The sequence below is a fragment of the Pollachius pollachius genome (assembly GCF_949987615.1).
Source record: "Pollachius pollachius genome assembly, chromosome: 16".
Classification (NCBI taxonomy): Eukaryota; Metazoa; Chordata; class Actinopteri; order Gadiformes; family Gadidae; genus Pollachius; species Pollachius pollachius.
The window spans coordinates 17,828,843-17,845,592 of NC_136949.1; the positions used below are offsets into that span (position 1 = coordinate 17,828,843).

Genomic DNA, 16,750 nt, shown 5'->3' on the forward strand with positions numbered 1-16,750 from the left:
TCTTGTGTAGTCGGTTGGTGGTTAAATAAAAATATCATAATAATGTGAGGATTTTCGATACTGATCAGACTAGACACACATCGACAAATGGAAGAATCTTAAATAGAGGAATAAGTAAGAGTTTCAGGCTGGGACACTTTCTGTGTGGGTGGCTGTTCATATGGATGAGGATGTTTGAAGTCGTAAATATAGACCTCCCATTTACTATAATGATGTTCCAAATGACTGCACTATTGGACGCCATGGAGATGGGGTGCCTTCTCCACAACCTTTCCAAAGGAACAAGGTAAATCCTGACGTCATTACCTCCTACTGTTTTTTTTTTTCTTTTGGGAGATTTATTTTTGCATTTTTTTACGGTTTATTATAAAGTGAGATAGACAGTAAGGTATGGGGAGAGGGGAGGACATGCAGCAAATGACCACAGGCAGGAATCGAACCCGGGCTACTGCAAACAGGACTAAGCCCACGCGCTCTACCCGGTGGGCCATCAGGCACCCCAGTGGTTTTCATAGTATTTTGTGATGGTCAGATCACCTGCTAACTTGCATCCTCTTACCTTCTCTTGCAGTGGGAAACTGTTCCATCGTGTCTCCATCCTCTGAACGGTTGTTGCATGTCCATGAATGACAGCCAGTCATCATAGCTTCAAGGCATGGTGAAGGCAGGTTCCAAGGGAAGAGAGAGCATTGAGCATAGTCCAAGATATTGAAACACTATGCATTTCTTTATTTTATTTTGGTTTCAACCAAAGGGTAAATAACATAGGAACCAGGGTAATTACCTAGAGACTTACAGATTAAGAATAAAAATGTAGTTACTTATTGTTCATGCCTTAAAGAAACATGACAATTAACTTGTGTAGGGTGGTGCCATGTCCTGTTGTGTGCATTGCAACCGATTCAACTTCCAAGAGATGAATATGAGTTTATAATGCTTGACATCTGAATATAGTTATGTGAGGATTATACCTAGATCTATATGGGTACCATTTTCCTTTTGGTCTTAATTGTACATAAATACGGAGACCATCCTATCGCTTTTTCCCCCACTAATTGCCTCTTTTGGCACATCTTGTTTTAAAGGCACTTCTTTAGTCCGTGGGTCCGCACAGCCCTGAGAGGGTTCCAGTGACACTGCTTGTAGTGAGTGTCATTCAACTGTAACTATAACAAAAGGTGAAGTAAGGCAATGTTAGGTAGACTACTCAAAAGAGTCAAGAGAATTGGTCTGCAGCCCTACTGAGTAAGAACTTAATCAAGGTGTACTCACATCATTGGATATCAACAGATCTGCATCTATAACCAAGTCATTTGAACACCAAAAGCCATACTCACGACTACATTGCTAGGCTTAGTGAAGATGCATATTGATGTCTCAGTATAGATTAAGTACTGATTCTGGATCTAGTCAGTTAGACATACATCCATGTGACAATCAATTTTTTGAGACACCTCTGTCTTTCTGTGGCTTTGGTGCAGATTATACAGACAAGTGATTGAAGTAAAGACACCCCCCCAATGCTGAAGTCCATCACCCCTGCTATTCTCTTCAAATACAGGCAAACTGAAAATCTGATTATTTAAATAAACTGCTTTCATGTCCATGACCGGTAAAAATGATTGACATGACCAGATAACCCCATATGGTTCAAACTTTTTTGGACGTGTTAACAATTGTGTTCATAGGACACAGTCCTCAAACATCTGTCTTAATTGATCTGCCAGTTAAAACAAGTCTTGACGGCTTCGGAAAATAAAGTAGCCTATGTTAAGTATTGTGTCTGCGTCTATATCACAGTGCCATGTTAATGCAAAACACATGGGCGAGTAGGAAGTACATTACTTATTTTCCTCCTTCCTTTTTCATACATTAGCTACCGTCGGAGCCTGACCTTCGGCGTGTGCGTTTGCTGTACATGGAGTCCTCGTCGGGCCGGCCGCCACTCTCTCCACCTCGGGGACGTAGCCTACTGCGGGACTCCGTACGTTTTTAACGCGGTGATCAATCACACACCGGCGGACATGCTGAGCTGCAGTACACGGTCAATCACCTCCTCCGGAGCCTGTAGCCGTGGCGGACACAGAGAGACTCTGTGCGAGGCGAACACAGGTCATTGTCTGTGTCTGTGACGCTTGGGCCGGTTATGAGACATGAAAGTGGACATTGTATGCCTGTTTGGACAACCTTCTAGCCTTTAAACGGATAAATATCCCGAACCGCATGGCGATTTAGTGTGGAAAGGAAGTAAGGGGAATTTATTTCATGTCACATGACAGCCTAATAGACTGCATTATGCATGCCTCGGATTGGAACAGATTATTAAGAAAAAAGATGACTGGGCCTACTGTTTTCTTCGATCTCTGTAAAGGTCATTTTAGGAAAGGAAACTGAACCTACGTCAAATTGTTCTAGATACTCTAGCCATCCATTCCAACTAGCCTATTAACAAATGCTACAACTACTTTACGTTTGCCCCTTTGCATTGGTAATGTTTAGTTTTAGAAGCTTATATAAGGTGTGTGTGTGTGTGTGTGTGTATAAACGATCCCATTTCCAACATTTGCAGACCGCCCACCCTCTCAGATCAGCTCTTCTCGTTAAACGCGGCCCAAAATGAACTCCTCGGGCCATGTCATATTCTCTGCAGTGCCTGAGATCAACACTTAACACGTTAAACCGCAGTCCCTTTCATGATGAATTCATGGAGATGGGCGGCAGATAAATAAATGGCAGACACTCACCACCCACTGCTCTATAAAACAGGGATGTTTACACAAGGAGCCGTGCCAATCAAGAGACCTGTCAAAGGGGCCTTTTCATCGCACCCCGTAGGAAGCAGGACAGCAGTGCCCCCAACGGGGACATCGGCAGACTGCTGGCAGACGACCTGGCGGACAGAGCAAGGGCGAATGTTTTGCCATCCGCATGGCATCGAGTCTGGTGGATTGAAGCAGCAGCCTGGCACGGGGAGAACGCTGGCCTTTCCAGTGGCAAGTAGACAGGGCTCCGACACACACACACACACACACACACACACACACACACACACACACACACACACACACACACAGCTGCCACACTCCTGCTGATGAGCAAACTGAGGCTGGCAAGGAGCGCTGCTCTTTGAGAAGTGGCTGTTGTCTGAATAGCGCTTTCATGTTAATGAGCGTTAACAGGCATAGTGGGGCGGTTCTGCTCGCACGCTGGGCCCCGGAGTGATTGGCTTCGCTTGAGTTTTAATTATTAAACCACGTCTGATGGCTACAGACCGTCTCCTGGCCGTTTGTTTCAGCGCACAGGCCGTGTGGAGGTGACCGTGCAAATTGGGAGGAGTGCTGCAGCAATGGTTTGAGCAACAACGGATCCACCGTTTAGCATACACATATAAAGGAAATTATTGATATTAAAGTTTTCCGGGACAGTTAAACCGATTGATTAACTTTAGAATTTGACCAAGACTTGAATACGTCCATAATAATCCCAACTATTAGGATAAGGCCAATGTATTAAATGTGCAGCTCGAAGTCCTAAACTCTTTAGAAATTTCTCGACCTGGCTGATCCAAACCGAAGTTAAAAAAGTTATTTCATAATTTCACCTACATGGATATATTTCAAACTGTATTTCCCTTTCTAGTCTCATTTTGGCAAATAAACAATTCCAAAATGACCTAAGTAACGACAGCCCCCCGCCCCCCCGCCCCCAGACATTGGTGTTATATTGGTGAAGCAACACCGCCACCCTGTGGACAAACAGCTCAGATCGACAACGTAAATATTTTAAGATAATTTAGACTGTTTTTCAATTCTAGTTTATCCGTTTCTGAAAGGCAGTTAATTGGTTAGCGACAGTTCCATTATCTGCCTTGTTTTGCAAACTGAAGTAAACAATACAAACTGAATTTAGATCAAATAAACAGTATGCCACCGAGCAGAAACCAGCCTTTGGTGACATCTATACGACCAGCAAAGAGGTCATACAATGAATCACTTCAGGGTAGCAAGAGATCTTACAGCAAAGATCATTTTAATGGTCCCAAATATTCTTAACAACTAAGTGTACACTCATGTAAAAGAAAATGAGAAGATATGACAAAATGTATCACATCTAGGATTCCACTCAATCTTTAATCAAGACGGGATTACAAATTTTCCAAAAAATCTGCAGTTTCAAAGGGCAAAAAAAGGGTAAAACTAGCTCAACCTACTGAGGTCTTTAAAAACCTGTTCAAGTGCGACAGAAAACGTCCTGAACATTTAAAGGCAGGTCTTTTTTGTTGTCATTTACAAAAAAAACAGGAAAGAGTGTCAAATAAACAACAAGAGGGGGAGGGCGGGAACGAAACTGCTGGCTTTTTTTATTCTCCAGAGAGAAAGAACGTCCGCTGAGGCAACGACAACAACGACACCGATGACATCATCAAACGCCCAAGGCTTTCCTTCGCCCCCCCCCGTGCCGTGTCCCGCCTGGTCCTATAAACTAAGTTTAAAAAATAAAAAGACAGAAACGAAGAGAGAAGAACCAAAAGGAGCCAGAACACCCAGCAGAGGAGGGAGGAAGAGAGAAAGAAACCGGTTAAAGAGGTGGGGCTCTGAGGGGCCGGGGACAGAGGGGGTCAAGTGGCGGTTCTGGGTCTTCATTGGCCAACCCATCGGGTTAGTCTGTGATGTCCTTCCCTGAGTGGAGGAGGTGTGTGGGGGAGGGGTCGCAGAGGGGGATGGGTTGGGGCAGTGGGCCGTGTTTCAGAGAGCAGTAAAGTCACTAACCCTGTTTGAGTAACAAGTCTGTGACGCTTGTGTGTATTAATGTGTGTGTGTGTGTGTTATGTTTGTGAGTCGGCGTGTGTTTGGTGTGTGGTTTTCCTCCAGTTACTGACTGGTCATTATGAGTCTCGTATTGTTCGTGACTGCGATAGCTACAATCGTCTTCTTCCCCTCCCCCCCCCCCCACCCGACCCCGCTGCCCCCTCCATGGTTTCCCTCTGGTCCTCCTCACGTCTCCAGTGGCCTCCGCACCTGGTCTTCTGATTGGCACTTGTATAAATTGGGTTCAAGTCTGAGGACGCTACGAGCACTCACGCAGTTCTCTCCTCGTCTGGGCGCCGGCTGATGAGACAGCCGCTGCGCACATATTATTATTATTTTTTTTCCATTCGTTCTGTTGTACAAGTTTGATCATGCCTGTGGTAGTCAAGTCAATGCTGCTGCTGCTGCTGCTGCTGCTGCTGCTGCTGCAGTAGTGTGGCGGGCGAAGCGGGGGCCGGCGGGTCTCTAGGAGCTCAGCTTGGACTTCTTGGATGGAGGCAGCGGGTCCTCTTTACTCTCCACGTCCTCTTCCTCGTCCTCGTCCTCCTCATCGTCGTCATCCGGGTAGTCCACCAGGCCCACCAGCGCCCCCTGAGGACAGACACAAACACGTCAGGTCAGGTGGGCTCCTACCAAGTGTGGGGGTCTCTATTCCCACTGAGACACTCATTAGTGAGTTGAAAGACCCTTTTCTGGAATGATCTGAAGTATTCGGTTGGAACCAAAAGGAATTCAACATGAAACACATTTAAGCTTGATTCCATAAATGATTCCTAATTGTCTAGCAGATGCAAATCACTGCTGGACAGTAAGAGCAGACGATAACGACAACCACTGTTTAAGTTGGTCTTATCTCAACAATTTACAATGTGTAAACAATTGATTCAGATGTTGACTTAAGTTGCTACAAAAGCTCATAATAATAATAAACAAAAGCATGAGACTCGTATATTGCCTCCTTTGTTCCATCTGGAAATGGGCCTGTGACTCAATGACCACTCATTCAATGGGCCCCCAAAGTAAGAACAGTCATGTTGCTTTAGAAATGTGCGTTTCTAGGCATCTAGGCATTAAGAAACACCTAGTTGGATGAGGACGGTGTGCCAATACAGGGATTCTTCCAGGCATTCTGACACACACCGCCTCTTGATAACGCACTACCCTTTAGAATCACATCTCCTCTACTTTAAACTTCCCAAACAACACAGAGGATCCGGGGGGGCCCCTACCTTGGTGGGGACGGCTGCGGCGGGTGGCGAGTTCCGGGAGCCCGACCCCGGTGACCCCGGAGAGCCCGGCGAGCCGGGGTTGAGCGAGGCGGAGGAGGGCGGGCTTGACAGACTGCTCTTGGTGGAGCCAGAGAAGGAGAGCTTGAAGCTTGGGCTCTGTCTGCCCGACAGGCCCGACTTCCCCAGGACCTCCTTGTCCTCAGAGTCTTTCACTGGTGGTGGGGGGGAAGGGGAGATAGATAGAATAAATGCTCTTAGACCTAACCATTTACCCAGCCGCAGGTTGCACCCTGATAAGATAAATAGAACAATCCCATTCCAGACTAAGATTGTTTGCTTTACTCCCTGAGATAGCCAGAAAAGGGGCTTTGTTGCTGTGATTGGACTGGTTCTGTGTTCCCACAGTATTGCAAGACTTGGGTTGCGTGTGGATTGGTGACAGGGATTATCTCTCAGCTTGCTGATTTTAAGTGCTAGTTAGGTATCAGTCACTGCAACCTGCAGATGTTTGTCTCCCCATCCTTGATGCATTAGTATGACACCATGAGCATGGAATGGAGAGTTTGGATTTGGCCAGACGTTAGCGGAACAATGTTGGCGCAAAGCGTCACCCTTCGAACTCCATCTGCCCATAGCCCGTTATTATGGAACACCATCGACCAGCTCGGGGGCCAAAATGAGTCTAGACATAATATTTACTTCACCAGGTCATGGTTTCTGTCTTGCTGCTCTGCCACAGACCACACTTATGTGATCGGTCTTTCTTATGGAATGGTGCCAAGGACCCGCCACGGCCTGCAGCTTGACTGACCAGGACTGATTGTGACATCCTGTGCAACCACCTACTTCCCTCTGCAAACTCTAGTTACCGTTTCATCAATGGTTCACACAAACTCTTTTGACCCGTGAGCCTATTTTCAGCTTTCAAAGTTTTTGTTCATCGGTTTGTGCACATGATTTTAACCCTAAAGTCCCACTTGACACAAGCACATGACACCATTCACGGGATCAGTAGTTTCTAGCATGTGGCTATGAATAATGACTCAAAGACAGGACCTTCATGAGACCTTTCAAGACTTCTCAAATCATTATTTAGTTGAATCAAAAATAAGGAATCTAATGTCTACAGAGAAGAAGGCTAACGGGGCACCGACTGCCCGAGTTGAAACACAGACATACATTTCTTCCTCTCCATGAACTTGCTTATGGGATCCATGAGGTCCTCCTCGCTCTTCATCTTGTCTGAGGGCGGGACCACCGCCTCTCCGTCCTCCAGGTCATCCTCGTCTGTGTTGAACCACATCTCCTCCTCGTCCTCCAATGTGCGGGCGTCCCGGCGGAAGCGGTGGTTCCTCAGGATAGAGCGCATGCTGGGGGAGAGAGGGAGAGGTGTCCGTCAGACTCACTGCTGTAAGTGGCAGAGTACCTGTGGTGTGGCACGAGCCCGTTCTCAGTAACACTGGAGCCTTGAAAGGTGTGTTAATAATGGGGATCTCTGCATACTTTAGACATAAATCAATTTTTTTCTACAATAAAAAAAAAGGGATGTTAGAGATTGTTTCAACACTCCAACCTGGAAAATCCGGTTAGAGGGTGTAGTATCAGTCTGGACATGAGCAAAAAGCCTGGCATTATATTGCCTTAAGTACATCAGAATTCACACCAAGCAGATCGGCCTCTCCTCAAGTCGTGACAATCAAGGAAGATAACTAAATAAAATATGAACTAGCTGAAACTAATAAAAGGTGTGTCTGTAAATAGAATGATGAAAATAAAATTAAATTGGGGGCCCACAGACATTTCTGGATAATCTTATAATCTATAGTATAGCTTGCATGTCTCAGTAAAATGTTCCACATTATTACACACTCATTACATTACTGCCAAGTTTATTGCCAGCTCACTAACTCATTTACTGGTACCTCCAAAAATCCGACGACCCCACTTGCTATCAACCACTAATAGGCACTCAAATAGCCTTTTTTGACTCCCAACCTTTGCTTAGGCAAGGCTTGAGTGCCCACCCTGCCATCCCCTTCTCTGGATGTCAAGAGGAGTGCTGGCCCTTCCACTCACCTATCTAGTTTGGGGTTGTCTTGCCTCTCCCTTTGCTGTTCGTAGCGCAGCTTCAAGCCTTTGAAGGTCTGGACATAGTCCACGTCCTCCAGAGCCTTCCAATAGTTCTCTACTATGTGAGCGGTGAGAGACTTCACGTCCTCCTAGGAGCAATGGGAGGGGAGAGAGGGAGATAGACGGAGAGAGACACAGAAAGAAAAAAAAGGAGGAAAAGGTAATGGGGGAAACAGGGGAGCAGAAACTCACAATTTGGGGTTTGAGACGGAACGACGGGGGGAGAAATAATAAAGTAAAGAAAAAGTACGAAAAAAGCAAGAATAGAGAAGGAGGGAATTCAAGAGAGGAGAGATAACACCAAACTTGTTAGACGTGAACCTCTAAAGCAGCAACACGGTTTAAGAATATCTGGTTTGACAAGGAAACAAGAGACTCAATTGTAAATAAACAGACAAAAAGAAGTGGTTCAGGGTGGGACTGGCAAGGCGAGGGGGACACTCACCACACGGACATACTCAAACATCTCGATGATGGCCGAGTTCATGAGGTTGTAGCGCGAGCCGTTGCTGAGGAACGCCTTGACCACCGGCTCAAACAGGAAGTTCCTCATGATGTAGCGGTTGTAGAACTCGTCCTTCAGGCCGATGATCCTACGCATGAACCGCAGGGCACCTTGGAGCCGAGAGAGAGGGGGAGAGAAACCCAGAATGAGGCCAAAAACCAACCGCCGTCATGCACGCCCCCGGGGCGATGGGATCTTCCACGTCCCGTAGGGTTGCCATTAGGGGTGGGACAAAATATCGATACCTTGAGATATCGTCACCCTTCTTCGTGCAATACCAGAATCGATACACTGGCGCCAATTATCGATATAATTAAATAATTATCTAAGAATTTCTTTAGCATTTTTAGGTTTTACTCCTGAGGAGTGTGACAGGAAATATTGGCCCAAATATCAGTATTTTAATTCATAAAATAAGGCTTCCCTGCTCCTTGTGGTGGTGTTCAACACATGTATGAAGGAACGGAGGTGAACTAACTAAAGTCGAGTAACTGAAAAACTCAGTTTGGACCATGAATAAAAACCGAAATCCAGCATTTTACCACAGTCATTTGGTATTCATCGTTAGACATATGTCGTGAATTGTTTGATTGTCTAGCAATATATTGATTATTGCAGAGTCGCTGTAGCACGTATCGTGCGGTACCCTTTGGTTCCCAGCCCTAGCTGTGATCTGTGGTGGGTGTGACTCACACAGGGCCAGGAAGGCGTGCTGCGAGGCGGTGAGTACTAGCACCCTCCGCAGGATGTCCTTGTTGATGATGTAGTTCTTGATGTGGTAGGTGTGGTGCTCCACACAGAACGTCAGCAGCTCCAAGATTAAGGCCAGCAGCTGAGACGTTTGGAAGTCATCTGTTGGTGGGGGGAGGGTCAGGTTTTAGATGTTCAACATTTGGATCGGATTAGAAGGCACGCGTGTTGCGAGTTCAGGTTTCAGTGAACCAAACGAAGGTAAAGGAACTGGAGGTGCTGGACAGACCTTTGCTGGGCTTCTCTTCAGTGGTGTTGGCCAACAGGGGGGCTGAGAGGACATGCATGCAGTGCTTGTAGAAAAAGCTCAGGAACTCTGTCTTCTCCGTTTTCTAGGAGGAACAAAAGCCAGAAACTTATTAAAAAGGTTTCACCTTTTTTGCACTTAAACAGTCAGACAGTCAAGAAATACTAATATTTAAAAAGGTACCGGATAAAAAAAGATTGCTCCAATATATTGTTTAATTAAAGTCAAGACTTTTCAACATCGGACCAATTCAAAAGACCCTATCGGTATAAACAGGCGGAACCATCTTTTAAAACAAGGGGTGTTGCATGTTTTCCTTTCGCCAAAGCTGGTGAAATTTCACTATTGCTTCATCCAAGTTTTCTTATGCCACTTTATCAGAGTAAAGGTAGGAGGCGATAAAACAATGTGCAGCGTTTCAACGGGCATTTCTGGAAACATGGATAATAAACATTCAACACCATCGCTCGCATGGTAGTTATTCATAGTTTCACACAAAGTGCTTTGTCACAGAGTGGTCTGTGTTTCATATGCCTTAACATTTGCAACAAATGGGATTTCATTTCCTGCTCCTCACTCCGTAGTAGGATTGAGCAAAGTGAGACGGGGTGTGGGAGGAAGCCCCCAGAGCTTACGTTAGCCGTCGCCAGCATATTCTCCGGATCCACCAGCGTACGCAGCAAACCCATCAGCTGCACCGCACCGCCCAGCTCCGGGTCCGTGTCACAGATCATGTGCTCAATGATCAGGTTGATCAACAGGATGTCCTACATGGAGGATAGAAAACACAAATCAGCCACATGAAATCACATTCTCCATGTCATATCTTATAGAGTGATAGGGGTGCACCGATCGATACCAGTTCTCTGATATTGCCCTGATACTGTGCTCATAAAACTTCTCCAATAAAACCAACCGATACCACTTTACGCAGCGTGACGTACTTTGAAGAAACCAGAAACGTGTTTTTTATTTCTCTTTTTTATTCATATACGTGGTATATTTGTCCCATATGATCGTCAACATAGTAATATATGCCATTTTATTACTGTTACTGAAATAAGTCTTCAATTTAGAGAACAGAGAGGCTCCGATGTCACGATACGTGTGGACCTGTGGATCTTTGCCTGGGCAGCAGTGGACTAAACTTCTTGTTGTCCGAGAGAAAGTTGAGCTTCTTGGAAACAGATTTTATACCGTTACGTTGTGTGTGGAAGGTGAAGCTCAGTCTGAGCAGCGATTTATTTAATACTCGCGTTTGAAGGTTGGGCGTCCCGGGCACATATAGTACAACGCTACGGTGTGTGGATGGTGAAGCTCCGTCTGAGCAGCAATTTATTTAATACCCGCATCCGAAGGTTAGGATTCCCAGACACCTAGTATATAGTACATTGTCATGTGTGTGCCGCATGTCCTATACAACATCGCTCATTATAACACTCGTACACAACGACTGAATAAGTACGATAAAGTATGAAAAAGTCTCAAAGATGCCATGGGCCGCAACGATAAAGATAACACGCCACCTCTTTCCTAGAGGGGGCGGTAGAGGTGTGTTTTTTAAATTGTAATGGTATTAATAAATACCCGTGTCGTACCTAGCATCGGCGAGTACCCAAATGTAAGTACTTGTATTTGGTCGGAGAAGAGGTGGAATCGGTGCATCCCAAATCTGATTAAAATAATGTATTAATTACCCAATAACAGTGACGTGATTCACATTAAAAGACGTAGAGTACAACATTCTATCTAACACAATTCGTGACCAATTAACAACCAGTTAAGAATAACCGGTGCAGTGAGATACATGAGTTACATGATACAGAGTGTGTGCTGTATTAACAATATAATGCCAAATGGCGCAACACATACGCTAAATACAGAGGAAGGTGGCAAATGGATTTGGTCCTGCTTCTGAAACGGAATAGCAAGGCACATCATCAAATAACCCACCCTACCACGACCAACAACAGCAGCACAGAGCATCAGAGGTGAACTTTCCTGCTTGATACTCACGTCATCGTTCTGCTGGGACTCCTGCATGACAAACTCTCGTACCATGGAGGGGTTGTACTCCACCAGATAGGAGAAGATATCTGTGGCCGCCCCGCGCACCTGCACATCGTCCATTCCCTGCAACAGACCAAACACACAGCCTAAGAACCACACCAAGAAATGGCAACCAAAATAAGCTTATTTTTTTTATATACTTTGGTTGTGTGGACCACATTTAAATTTAGGGCATTTAAGCAGACGATTTTATCCAAAGCGACTTACAATAAGAAGTACATCTGTCAGAAGGACTGTTGTTGAGGCAAGATCAAAGAGCTGCTTTTTTACATCACACACACACACGTTTGCATGTGCAAGATCTCGCGATAAGCAGTAGTACTAATGAGTACGGACAAATGGAGTTCAATAACAAAAAAAAGACACGTTTCATAGCATAAGGAAACCGCTGCAGAAGGTGTTCTTCAATAAAAACGCATGGCTGCTTTTACTTAAGCCCATGTTAAAAGGTCCAATGGCATGCCACCAGGTGTGGTATTATTAGCCGCTACAAGCCGTTTTGGAAATCTGCCCCTTATGACATCACAGGTGGGCGTGTCCACCTAGATGTGTGATGGATAGATGAGCAACGTTTGCTAAAGTCCACTTGGTAGACTGGTAGACTGATCTATCCAGCACACATCTAGGTGGACACGCCCACCTGTGATATCATAAGTGGCAGATTTCCAAAACGGCTTGTACCGGCTAATAACACCAAACCTGGGGGCATGCCACGGGACCTTTTAAATGCCAAACCACATATGAGCAATACCAATATGAGCATTAGAACCACCCCCACACTCTCCAGTCTCACACACACAGACACACACGCATGCATGCACGCACACTTTCCAGTAGGAACTAGTTAGAACAAAGTAGAAAACACACCCATCTGCGTCATGTAGCCAACAAAAACATAGGTTTTCCTGTATGATGATGATGCAGTACTTACCAGTATAACCTCTAGTGCTGGGAGAATGCCCATGTTTGACAGCGTCTTGAAAAAGGCGTCTCTGTTTTGAGGTTGTAACGTTTGTGAGAAAGCGCAGAATTCCTTTAGGAAGTTTACCTAGAGAGGGGCGGGAGGGACAACATTGGGGCATGAGGCATACATCAAAACCGAGATGAGGAAGATCGGCCAGAGGGCCCATGCCGACAGGACATTTTAGTTTTGTTGTTGTCGCTTACCAGCTCGTGTCTTTTGTCGTCCTCTGTGGCCTCATCCGTGAGCTGGGCGAAGAGATCGGTAAGGAACTTCTCATCGTCCTGGTGACGAAATGGTGAGCAGAAAAGACAAGAGAGGCGTTGAGGAGAAGGAGCCAGCGGCACAGGTTGAGGGCGTCTGCTACGAATACTCCCGCTGCTAGTCTAAAGGACGGAGGGCTGAAAGGGCTCGGCCCACAGTCAGTGGACTCAGCTAAGTGGAGTTATTAACAGCCATACGGGTTAAGGTTCTGAAGCATCTTCAAGAACAGCATGGGAGAAAAAAAATACCATGGCTGCCAGAAGATTGGACAGGTCTATGAAATGATTTCAAACACAACTTTCCAAGTATAAACCCAAATGGCTTGCTCTTCTTCAAAAGCATACAAAGTAACCTGGGGATATAGAGCAGACTTACCAAAAACAACAACAACAACAATAACGACAATAACAAGCACAGCTGCAATTACTGCTCCATGACCTCATCTTGTAAACAGTTATTTTGTCCGACCAACAAAGTCTCTCACTTTACAAAACAAATGCAAGTGCCAATTAAGAGTTTTCAGCTTTTCACTATGAGGTTCATTTGTGCCAATGCTTAATGTTTTTTTTATGTTTAAAATAGTTTTTTCGGGTCAAGAAATGAGCATGAGAAAAAAAAGCCATTGTGGCATTCAAAACATCATTACTTCCTTTGAATTGTTTAATTCACCACTCTCTAAACATCTCAACAGAACAGTGTCTAAATTAATAAGAAAACAAGAAATAACCTCTGAATACACATAATAGTAGGCTCACTGAGACATCCTCACGTTTGTTAACAGACGAATATTTTTTTTGTAGAAAACCTGAAAAGCTCTTATATTAGATTATAATCACATTGAATCACAGTTTCTGTGATTCAATGCCAACAGCAGTTTGGTGACAGAATTCTGGTCCTTGCCGAAATGACTGGAAACACTGTACAGGCAGCTTTAGGCTCATTGCGTGCCGCTTCCTGGCCTGTGGTGCCTTATAAGACAACATATGTGTTTGAACCTCTCATTGAGCGGTCCTAACAGAGAGAACAGCATGCCATGATTCAGTTTTCCTCAAGCTCAGCGTAACCGATTTACACAACACTTCTCTGTCTCCATGGAGACGACCATACATAAACACTGCTGAGTTGACACAGAATAAAAACAGAAAGGTCACATGATGGTAAAACCTATCAGAAAGATTTGCAAAGCAGAAAGCACACTCGTCCGGCACCCATCCTTCAATGGCTACACATCCATGCTTACATTAACCTGATTCAAGGTCATTCTACAGCCAGGCACGTTCTGCGTGTTCTTTGGTGTATTTTCAGGATTCGTTCAGATCCACGCATGTATTATTATCAACACCAGTTCTATGTAATGAATACCTTTTGTCAAGAAGCTTACGCAGCAAGATGTGAGTGCATAGACAAATGCAAAACTACGCAGCAGGCTCCGATCTCACCTGAAGCATGCCGACGATCTCCACCTTGTTGAAGAAGATGAAGGAGTGCAGGGTAGACAGCATGTTCTCCTCGAACACTGAGGGGGTGGGCAGCACCATGTCCTGGATGTACTGCACCCGGTACGTCTGGTGGATCTTCTGCCGCAGTTCCGGGTCCGAGATAGGGATGACCTCTTTGAAGCGCGCCGTTTTGGTGAGGAACTCTCGATGGCGGCGGGGCTGCGGCAGCGCGGGGTCAAACTCTAGACAGCCAATCACGTCCATGATACACTCCTCGGAGAACATGACCTCAAAGAGGGCCGTACGGTTGAGCAGGAAAATGCCCTTGATGATCTCGTACAGGTGGTGCAGCCCCTCGTGGTTCTCCAGGTCCTCGCACACACGAAACAGCTCCAGGAGCTTGCGGATGTAGCCCTCGTTCTCCACCGCCAGCGCAAGCTTCTCGCGGCGCAGCGGCGATGGGAGCGATGAGGCAACCAGCTCGGCGAGGTCTTCCAGGCGGTTCAGTTCACACGGTGGCAGCTCCAGGCCCGGCGACGACATGTCGTCGAAGCGCTCCTCTTCGGACTCATCCACCACTTCCTGTGTGATGTCCACAGACGGGTCTTTTCCCTGAACCTGGGCAAGGAAAATGGAAGTCAGGATTTTATTTTGTGAATTGGGTGACAGAAGAAGCCGACTGTTTACAGAGCCTGTAAACAGTCTATAAACAGAAACAAACCTTTGTCAGTAAATCCTTGCACAGGGGAAGGCACAACAGCACTAACCTGGCATATTTTCTCCCAGATCTCATCGCAGCCTGCCTTCTCCTGAAAACTGAGCGCCAAATCGTAGTTCTCCGCTTCTGACCACACTATTAACGTGTCCTAATCACAAAGCAAATTATGAAGTAAATACATGTTATATTCAATTAAAATATGTCAGTGACATTTAAATCCATGTTATAGACTGACCTGTTGTTTCTGGTATGCTGTGTTTGGATTGATCTTGGACTCCAAGAGAAGGGAACCTGAAATGCAAACAAATAAGTGTGTATTCATTATGTTCAAACAAATCGAATGATCGAATGAGAAAAAAAAAACACAAGATCAAGTATGTTGTTGTTTACGTGTGTGGTGTGTGTGTGTGTGTGTGTCGCGATACACAATATCGTTCCAAAACGATCGTTCCAAAATATGCACAATAGTAAAGCATGGCTTACAGAGCTTATACTGTGCCTCTAAACTTACCATCACTCTCTGCTCGCACCAGCAGAGAAGTGCCTTTCAATCTTTCGACGTAAGCTGAAGAGACGTGGCCGGTCCCACGGTCGTCCCATTGTCTGTCCTCATTGAGGGTATAAACTTTAACTCGGCGACGAGTGTCCGTCATCCTGGCAAGGTGGCTTTTATCGGTCCCACCCCGAACCTTAGCCTTGACTGTCTTGCCCACGTAATATCAGACTCAAAATTAAGTCACACCTGTCAATAAGTCAATTTCAAGCTTGCTGGGGTCAACCGGACCAACAGCTCGACGAAACAGTCCCAATGCAGAGGGGCTGAATAATCAGGCTGACACAACTTCCAGATGGAAGTATTCTGAAATAACTAAAATATTGTCCAGCGAAGGCTGCATTCACCTATTTAATTCAGTTTGATTAACATTCTAGCAGACGGTGTATGATGTCTAGGATATAGAGGCTAGCTGCTAATCGATGTAAACCACAGACGAATGGTATAATACACGTGTGAGGCAGAGAAAAACATTCGGAATTGCGGGATCACCTGTTACTGCCCACTAATATCGGATAACGTTAGTCTATCGGTACAATCCGAAAGCTAGTTAGCGATGTGGGCTATTGAGGTGAACTAGCCAACCCAGTGCATTGAATAGCTAGCTAGGAAGCTAACTGCCTACGCTCAACATTTCCAACAATAAGTCAAGTTTAATACTGACGCGGAAACAATCACATAACGGTAACATCGTTCAACGTCCAGCGACCACAAACACAGTGTAATCGATAAACCAACGGTTACGATTATGTGTCCCAATAATACGCTAGCAGGCTAGCATTAGCTGCTATTTCTTGCCCGAGTTTTCCGCCATGTTCTGGCTCGGGGCCGTGGAGAGACTGGTCTCTCCTTATTGCTTTCCGTGCATTCCAGAATATGCAGATAAACAGTAGAGGTGTGCGGTTTCTTCACGAATACGCTTTACATGATAGTGCTATATGCCATTCATACGGGACGGCTTGCTTAGATAATTGCCAACAACCCCCCGTGAGTATTCGGCCATCTTGGGTCCCTTCAGTCGGTACGGGGTTTCCCGCACAGCAACAACAGGGCAGACCGCCACATTTAAAGAGACA

General features: G+C 45.5%; 1 protein-coding gene across 2 annotated transcripts; it reads right to left on the reverse strand.

Annotated features, from left to right (window-relative positions):
* Positions 1-4,023: 4,023 nt before the first annotated feature.
* Positions 4,024-16,696, reverse strand: smek1 (SMEK homolog 1, suppressor of mek1 (Dictyostelium)). Of its 2 annotated transcripts, none has more exons than XM_079753577.1 (15): positions 15,633-16,696; positions 15,357-15,412; positions 15,171-15,269; positions 14,404-15,021; positions 12,907-12,984; positions 12,671-12,787; positions 11,686-11,802; positions 10,305-10,436; positions 9,652-9,754; positions 9,366-9,524; positions 8,613-8,782; positions 8,114-8,253; positions 7,217-7,407; positions 6,038-6,249; positions 4,024-5,399 (listed from the first exon to the last, which is right to left on the reverse strand). In XM_079753577.1, the coding sequence occupies exons 1-15, from the start codon at positions 15,772-15,774 to the stop codon at positions 5,274-5,276; spliced, it is 2,460 nt and encodes an 819-aa protein (XP_079609703.1). In that variant the 5' UTR covers positions 15,775-16,696; the 3' UTR covers positions 4,024-5,273. The 2 variants fall into 2 exon arrangements, with proteins under 2 accessions (XP_079609703.1, XP_079609702.1); XM_079753576.1 differs by having other exon boundaries at positions 8,114-8,256.
* Positions 16,697-16,750: the final 54 nt, after the last annotated feature.